Source organism: Coptis chinensis, chromosome 8, assembly GCF_015680905.1.
Source record: "Coptis chinensis isolate HL-2020 chromosome 8, ASM1568090v1, whole genome shotgun sequence".
Taxonomy (NCBI): domain Eukaryota; kingdom Viridiplantae; phylum Streptophyta; class Magnoliopsida; order Ranunculales; family Ranunculaceae; genus Coptis; species Coptis chinensis.
Window position 1 is genome coordinate 4,822,108 of NC_141463.1, and position 9,696 is coordinate 4,831,803.

Here is a 9,696-nt window from a genome sequence, read left to right on the forward strand (position 1 = left end):
GTGTGTGCCAAAAATCAGTTTAAAATAAACTATCGAATTAGTAAATTTGTTCATATCTTAGCGACTGACCTAACAGGAACGGCTCCAGTCCGTTCCAAATAGGGAAAAATGGTGTAGCGTGAACAACTCAACTTCAACGCAGTATCACAATTAAATGAAGCAACTCAACTTTACCTAGTACTAATAATTAGTACACTGTTTATAGCAACACTTTATGCTATGCTAAGCAGCTAAGGACGATAGAAGAAAGTCAATAAACTATTTAGTTTGCACCTATATAAGCTATAAGCTAGGCAGTATTCACAATTTTTTTTTTTTTTTTTTTTTTTGGTTCTTTTCGGTGTTTTACCACGACTTGATCCCATGACATGACGAAACTAGCTAAATAGTCAACCACACTTCAATAAACTTGAAATAATGGATCGGTCAATCCTTGTCCAATAATAAACAAAGGATACTCATACATAAATTATGTATTATAAGATCAGCATTGATCGCTAAGAGTTAAACAAGCAATCTACCACAACTATCTCATTAATTCCGTTAAAAATATAGATATGAATTGTTCTAGTCCAATTATTGACCAAACCAATTTGTCAAACTTGCGTTATTATTAGATTATTTGTATAGAGTAGCACATCAATGATCATACAAATGATACAATCCATATTCTTTTTCATTTTCTTCTATTCAACCTACAGAATCCACTTTAGCATTGATTACACAATGCGTAATCCTCTATTTGTTCTCTTCTTCCTCTCGTTGCGCCAACTGACCTTCAGCTACGAAGAAGCCCGATTTAAGCATTGTGGCACCAGCAGCAGCAGCAGATATACAGCTAACTCAACCTTCTTAAAGAACCTCAATGAAGCTTTCAACATACTCAGGAACAACACTGCCCTTACCAACTTCAATGCCACGACTATAGTAGGTGATGGGACAGAACCAGTCACTGCCCTTGCTTTGTGTCGCGGGGACTTAACTCCATCAGTATGCCAACCATGCATCAAAGCAGCTACCACTGACATTTTTGAGCTGTGTCCCAATCAACCTACTGATTCAGAACTCTGGTACAATTTTTGCATGATCAGGTACTCGAGTGAAAATTTCCTCACTATACCAGATAATAATATTCTGATGTTAATATGGGATGGTCGTGACGCTCCAAAACCGGATATATACAATGAAAAAGTCCAAGAAGTTGCACAGAATCTATCAATATCTGCGGGGGCGTCCAAGGAAAGATATGCACTAGGATGGACTAGCTTGTCAAATACTGAAAAACTTTATGGCTACCAGGAATGCACTAGAGACCTTAGTAGTGAAGATTGCACTAATTGTTTGATAATTGCGAAGAAGAATATAGAGACGTGCTGTTTAGGGAAATGGGCAGGATGGATTGCAACACCAAGTTGTGCCATTAGATTCAATATTGATCCCATATACAATGAAAGTACTGTTTCTGCACCAGAAATATATACTGCTAATGATTTAGCAACACCACCAACGTTGTCGCCACCACCCCCACTACATATTCCAAGTGGCGCAAGTGATAGAAATGGTGGAAGTGGTATAATTGGCTTAGTACTTGGAGTTACAGTTGGAGGTGCTATGGTACTTATTTTGGTGACTGGAAGCTTGTGCTTATGGTTTGTAAAGGACAAGAAGAGGAAGAAAATGATGAGAAGAGGAAGTGGAATTGAAGTACAAGACAGTGATGGACAAACAACAATAATGGACGATGTAATGTCTTTCTTGTTTGAATTTGACATTCTTGTGATGGCAACAGAAAATTTCTCACTTTCAAATCAGCTAGGAACAGGCGGCTTTGGCTCTGTTTATAAGGTAACTTAATTTTCCTATTCTTTTCTAGTTTTTTTTTGTTTTTTTTTTTTTTTTTGAGTCCGTAAACGATAGGGCGGTAAAGCTTATAATCCTTATAAGTATGCCAACCATGCTACACATCCACACAATGGGTTTAATCTCCCTAGTACTTAAATGGTTGCACAAAAACCCCCTCTAAGCGAACAAATGTATAAAACCTTCCTATTATTTAAAACATAACATCAAAGCCAAAACATACCAAAATACTCCTGTGAAAACCGGGCTGACGTCATCAATCTTTACTTATAATTTCGGCTTAAGGACAAACCGGGCTGACATCATCCTATGTAAATTTGTATTTACATATGATATGACAATATAAAATTACACAGTCTTCTTAAACTATTTAAATTTAAATTTTCATATGAAATTTTTTTTCATAGGAAAATTTAAATTTATATTCTGTCTGGTGTCGTCGGAAAATTTTCAATCCTAAAAGTTACTATGTAAATTTAAGTTTTTATAGTTCCAATGACTATATAAATATAGTTTTACATATATATGACTATGTAAATATACATTTACATATATTTTGTCAGGTGTCGGAAAATTTTCAATTTCAAAAGTTACTATGTAAATTTAAGTTTTTATAGCTCCAATGACTATGCAAATATAGTTTTACATATATATATGACTATGTAAAAATACATTTACATATAGTCGGAAAATTTTCAATCCCAAAAGGGTAAAAAGGAAAATAAGATAAAATGGGAAATAAAAACAGACCAGATTTTATCTTTTTTTTTGGAAAATAGAAAAGTTATTTAACAAGACCTAAATAATAGGAGGTTATGTCATATAGGTCGATGGGAGGGAGTTTATACTCAATCAAGTTAGAACCAAGAGGCTGAGCCTCATTTCTTGGCTACGCATCGGTGTTTTTCTAAGTCTTTAAACCTATCGCTCTAACATCTCTCGGATAGTATGATTTTTTAAATTCTAATTCTAATCTAAAAAATAATATAAAAACATTAAGAGAGATTGAATATAATTTCAGTGACGTGAAGGAAGTTTTTTAAATTATTTTACATAATATGAAGCTAATTATAATTTCAGTAAAGTGAAAGAGTTTTTTGTAAATTGTTTAAAAAGAATGGAACTAATTAGAATAATTAAGGGAGGTGGTTCTAAAATCTTAAAATAGAGAGATTAGAAATACAAGTTGATAAGGGCATAGTTCGAGATTTCGAAATCGCCGGAATTCCGACCATCCCAAAAACCGAAATTCCGCTCGGAATTCCACCCCATGTATCGGAATTTACAAGGTGGCAAATTTCACTGGAAAATTATTAGTGGCCGGAAATTAAGGGAAACTCCACCTAATCTGTTCATGAAAACAAATAAAAAATCAATTCAATTCCAAATCATTGATTCATCTTTAAAAAAAAGTTAAGAAAACAAATGATTAAAAAAACAAATGAAAAAAAATTAGTTCATCGATCTTGATCTTGGTTAATTGATCTTGATCTGTTGATCTTCTTCTCATCGGAACAACTTAGATCTCGTCGGACTCAGGTGGCTTTGAAAGAGAAGAGGAGTTGGGTGCGTGGAGAGAAGATTTTGTTTGTTATTTTTATCTCTTTTTGTGATTTTTTTGTCATTTTAATCCTATTTCTCATTTATTTACAAAATTACCAACCGGTACATGACATTATATATCGTTTCGATGCCGTTTCGGTTTTTTGAAAAACCGAAATATCCATTGAAATTCCGTAGTTTCGTTCGGAATCACGAACTATGGATAAGGGTGCCTCCTAAAGGCCCGGCTATCATATAGTGTAGAGATATAAGGCTGAGTTAAATGGTTTACGCAAAAACGACCAAATCACAATAGAATAGTGGATACAGTTAGTGCGTTTGCATTTTTCGACGCAATGGTATTTCTCCCACCCGCCACTGATCTAGGCGGGTTGAGAAAACTTTAAATTTGACAACCATAGCCTTTAAATTTGACAACCACCCTAGCCGCCATCAACAAAAGCGTGCAGAGAAATTGACACTTTTTGACTAAATTAAATTTCCAACTCTCTATTTTGCCCCTCTCTTACCTCACCCTCTATCTCTTTCTCATGGATAGAAAAGTAAATTTGGTTAAATTAGATTCTTGAAAATCAATTATGTTGAGCTTTATTTTTTGCCAGCTATACATTGAGGGATTGGTGTTTTGACACACCATTAGATCACAATTTTCATTATATTTGGTGGGATGGCGCACCATTGGACTTAGACTAATAACAGGGTGGCACACCAAACACCAAATTCATAATGCTAAGATGCTGTGATGAGTATTGAGTAGCCCAGCCACTAGTCGCAAGACGGAGGCACCTCAAAGTGTGCAAAGCAGCCATAATGCACAGGGTTACTACTAGTTTAACAACTTTGAAATTTCAATCAACAAGATAAAAAAAAAAAAAAAAAGTGGGCGAAAATGAATAATGAAAACGACCACACTTAGCTCATCCAGGCCCATATCTATGCCTACCGCAGTACCGTAGTATTCAATATTAAAACCACCAGCCACCTTTCCAAGTTCCAACTGTTAGTATTCAGACTCGTTACTAGTGAATTACTGATAGTAATTGTGCCAAATTTTGCCAAGTCTGGCCGATTAAATTGTAAGCTTGAAAGTTCACATGCAATCACTGCTACTGTAAAGTAATAAAAAAAGAATATGATTACCAATAACAAAAATAACCTACGACCGAAATACCGATGGATAAATCAAGATATATATATATATATACACTAGTAAAGCGCAAACAAATAACACAATTTGAAATGTGACATTTTTGAAATCTTAATTTACAAGTCAAGATACATCCTGTTTCAACCTCGATCTGTAATTAATTTTGGTTCATCAACTAATAATATTATCTGTTAAATGAGCCGTTTGGCTCTAACTCTCTAAGGATCAAACTTTAAAAGAAATTAATCGGTGCAAGATAATATATATTGTAGGGCATTGATACGATGAATATTAACTACAGGGGAAGATGCCCAATGGTGAAGAAATAGCAGTAAAGAAGCTTGCAGTTGGATCAAACCAAGGAGTTGAAGAATTCTCAAATGAAGTAATGTTGTTACTGAGGATGCAACATAGAAATCTTGTCAAGTTGTTAGGCTGTTGTGTTCAACGAGAGGACAGGATGTTGGTATATGAGTACCTACACAACAAGAGCCTTGACTGTTTCCTCTTTGGTAATTAAGTCTCAACTTTATAGCTGCATAGATGTTCTACATATTGCTTATATATATGCGCCAAACTTGGACACATGCAGTACCAACTTTTTCAATTGTTTTATTCTGCTTTTTTCATTTTTTATCAGACAAGAGTAAGAGTGCAATACTTGATTGGTCGAAACGCTTCAACATCATCGTCGGAATAGCAAGGGGACTTCTTTATCTACACGAAGACTCACAACTAAGAATCATTCACAGAGATATCAAAGCTAGCAACATCTTACTAGACGAACAAATGTACCCGAAGATTTCAGACTTTGGCTTGGCAAGGCTTTTTCCAGATGAACTAAGTCAAGTTAGAACAAGGCGCATTGCTGGAACTGTGTATGTATCATGACGTTATTTAAGAAAATTGATCAACGCGATATATACTTTCGCATACCGTTTTGTGAAGTATTTCCCAATTTTTAGTTTTAATTTGCATGGACTTACATACATTATTCTGGGCAGTGGTTACATGGCTCCAGAATATGCGGTACGAGGGCTACTGTCCGTCAAGAGTGATGTCTTTAGCTTTGGGGTGCTGATCTTAGAAATCATAAGTGGGAGAAAGAACTACGACTCCCAGCTGGAAGAACACAATAAAGAGCTTCTCAATCTTGTAAGTTGAAATACATATATTTATATACCTTTTTGTCTCAACAATAATTTGAAGCACACACACATACATCAACAGATAGATCTTTGTACAATTAATGTTGTAGCTAGTATTTTCTAATCCACGTTTAACACAGACGTGGCAGCTAGATCGAGAAGGAAGGCTAATGGAATTGGTAGATGTGAATATTGGTTCTTGCCCTCAACCTGAAGTATTAAAGTGCATACGAATTGGGTTGTTGTGTTGCCAAGAGAGTATACAGGAAAGACCAGTTATGTCCTCCATACTAGTTATGCTCTCAAATGAATCGGTAACCACACCACTTCCAGGAAGACCAGCCTACTATGGGAGTTCTGCAGATAACACTGTGGAACCCTTTGAACGTAGCGATAGTGTTAATAGTTCTATAACATTCACAGAACTGAGTGGTAGGTAATCACCATTATGCCCGGTAATCATCATTATGCCGAGTGAACTATGAATCAATAAAATTAAATCAACTGTTTTCCATATTCATGGATCCAATTGCAAAATGATAAATGGATTATTGGGTTAGTTAGTTAGACACATAACCCCCCTCCAAGTCAACACATCTTGACCATTATCTTCATTTTCATTTTTGAAAATAAACATGAATTATTAGGATCACCATTATCGGGAGGTGATCCTAATATTTTTGAAAATGGGGGATATCACTAATTGGAACTAGTAATTGTGGGGGAATTATTATTAGAAAAGCCTTGAACTAATTAATTTGAATGCAACAATAACAACTTGAACACTTCATAAAATTATAAAAATGTTAGAAATCACATCACCTATATTTTAATGCCAATGCCACACACTTTTATATATCTACCTTCTGTGAATCACATTACAGCAAATCTTGCAACAGTAACAAACATATTCTTGAATTTCGCAAGGATAAACAGAGCCCAATATATATTGGCCAACAGTTCCACAGAAAATTTGCCCTCACTCCTTTTTAAAGTCAGGTTGTGTTCATACTTCATACATATAGATAGAAGCCTAGAATAGACATCCTGGACTCGTAAATGATAGAGGCACGTCGCTAATACAACTTTTTACCTTCATTATACCATTACCTTAGCGCATCTCCAATAGGGGTAAACCGTATAGAGTGGAAATTTTACACCCCAAATGTCAAAAAACTCTTTCTAATGGAAGTGTTATATCGTAGGTAATAGAGTATTAGTTGATAAAGAGAGTGGGAAATTCTCTCTCTCGCTATCAGCTAATAAAAAGCCCGAGTGACATTCGAACAGACGTCTGAGTAAAAAAAAATTCGGACGTCACTTTAAGTAATGTCCCTTTTCTAATATAATTCTAAAGTAATTTTTTAACTCGGATGTCCCATTTTAAATTAAAGAGGGACGTCACTTTAAGTGACGTCCGAATTTAAAATATAATTTTTTTTTACACTTCTCCATTGGAGAATATAAAGTGTGGATATTTATAGGCTATACAATAGTATACAATTAGAGGTATAAAATCCTAATGGCACCTACGTAGAGCCTAGGTGGAGGTGTAATTTTACATCCATTGGAGATGCCCTTAGTAGGAGCCATTCACGTTGGTGTGGGTGGTCAGGCAATTCTGTTAACTTTAGATGAAGCCACTTGGTATTATGACACCGGATTGGGTGGTGAACTAGAAAGTAACACAAGTAAAAACTCAATAGAGAAACAATGTCACACCCTAAATTTTCAGAAAATTAAAAACATAGAATTATTCAAGATATAATTATCTAAATTGTCATCCTATTCCATTTTCTGAAAACCGAGGATAAAACGAAACCCTAATAACCTATTAACAAACACGATATAGAAAAATGAGATCAAATTAAAACCGAAAGAAACAACTCTTTATTCACAAATAAAAAAAAAATACTAACCAACTCTATTACATCTATTTCAAATCAAAACTTTCCACTTCAGAAAACTTAAACCAGTAAGGCTCCAAAAGTGAATCCAAATCAAACGTCGTCATCCACTACATTCAACCATCTATGTTTCCAATAACACACCCATGTTGCAAAAGAAAGCAAACATGGGTCAGCAAATTGAATTTGCTGGTATGAGTAAGACTAAATATAAAAAAACAATATGTTCAATATTTCAAATTAAGGAATATATTATTACACTCATTTCAACTTAGAAGACAAGTTAATTCTATTTTCTCAAAACGGCTTGTAGTTTCTTTCCAAGTAAGATTTCACCCCCAATATACAATTCCAAGAATCTCATATCATAATACTCATCATTCTCACTTTCCAAAATAACTCACAACATAAATATCACTTACATTCCATTTATTAAGGTGATTTAATCGGGCACTCATCAAATTGCATTGGGCAGCCTCCGGCCCAAGCCCAACAACTAAGTCCAAATAGCCCAATACACCCCCCCTCAACATATACTGACTACCCTTTTTTTCAAACCTTTTATTTGTAGTTGGTATCATCTCTCTCGCGAGATTGCACCCATAAAAAAAAAAACAAACTTCGAGTTTTCTATCGTGTTCATACTCGGAGTGTTGAGTTGTGAATCAACAATAGGAATTGAAGTTGGCGACTTCACCCAATTCGAGTCGTGTCCCGTTTGAGTATATACTCAAACTTGGTTGGGTTGATTAAACTTGATTATGTTGATTAAATTTGATTGGGTGGAATGATTAAACTTGATTGGGGTGGAAGATTGGATTGATTAAACTTGATGATTTCAAACTTGATGTTTTTTTGGAGTTTGGGTGGAAGATTGGGTTGATTAAACTTGAGTTCGAGTTTGCCCCAGCTTGATGAAGTCGTTTTCGAGTTTGAGTTTGAGTTTGGGCTGATTAAATGGAAGTTAATTTTTAAAATTAACATCGTGACAAACAAACCGAATTTTTTAAGTCCAAACGACCCAGCCATGTCGCCCAAGAGAGTCCCCAAACGACCCCGCCATGTCGTCCTGGAGACTGCCCAAACGACCACGCCATGTCGTCCTGGAGACTGCCCAAACAACCCCGCCATGTCGTCCTAGAGACTGCCCAAATGACCCCGCCATATTGTCTAGCAAAAAACCAAGAGTTTTGTCTCAAACAACACGCGCAGATCACTTGAGTGTACACTCAAACTACGTGGTGAGGTTGTTTGAGTGTACATTCAAACGACATGGCGAGACCGTTTGAATGTACACTCAAACGACCCGAGGGGTTCGTTATGGCGAGACTGATTGGATTGGTTGTTGGGCCTAGGCTTTGATGGCAAACTTGTAATATGGCAAATTTGTAATATTTCTTTTTTTTGGGGGGTTGCCCAATCCAATTTGATGAGTGCCCGATACAGGACCCTTTATTAAATGCACATATGATAACCTAATTAAATATGAGTTTGATACACCTTACCTTTAAACCAACACGTCGTCTTAGGGTAAGATATTTACTTCCCTGCATAAAATATTAATAGATCCTACTTTCCTGCAAAATAGAGTTAGACATCACAATAAAATGATTTATCTCAGCCAGTCAAATTTTCATTTATAATCAAACCTCATTTAAGACATTTAAGTCTAATTTATACAACCTGGTTCGTCCCGCATATTCGGGGAATACCGTCACTTATCATAATACTTATATCCAGGGTTGTGAATCACATGACATCATTACGTCATAAAGTTTCTTCATGCATGACCATAGATCTTAGACTATCACAAGTCATTAATATTTTCGTAATAACATATATATCAAGTTATAGTCATTTTGCAATCACATAAAAGATCACCAACATTCACTAATATTATTCACAGTCGACGTCACACTTCACATCCATAACATCACACAAATTCACATACTTTTAGTTCATTCAATTCCACAATATATCTTGTTTATTAATCACTTATTTATTGACCTCACCTTTAGTTCTTACTCCACGATTTGTACTTCACACATTTGCCAAATCACACATACCCGTG

The 9,696-nt window shown here is 35.3% G+C and overlaps 1 protein-coding gene across 1 annotated transcript; it reads left to right on the plus strand.

Annotated features, from left to right (window-relative positions):
* The first annotated feature begins 578 nt into the window (after window positions 1-578).
* On the plus strand, window positions 579-6,238 carry LOC147479475 (cysteine-rich receptor-like protein kinase 7). The gene is made up of 5 exons (XM_086577714.1): window positions 579-1,845; window positions 4,872-5,082; window positions 5,211-5,448; window positions 5,575-5,725; window positions 5,859-6,238. The coding sequence occupies exons 1-5, from the start codon at window positions 643-645 to the stop codon at window positions 6,156-6,158; spliced, it is 2,103 nt and encodes a 700-aa protein (XP_086433840.1). The 5' UTR covers window positions 579-642; the 3' UTR covers window positions 6,159-6,238.
* Window positions 6,239-9,696: the final 3,458 nt, after the last annotated feature.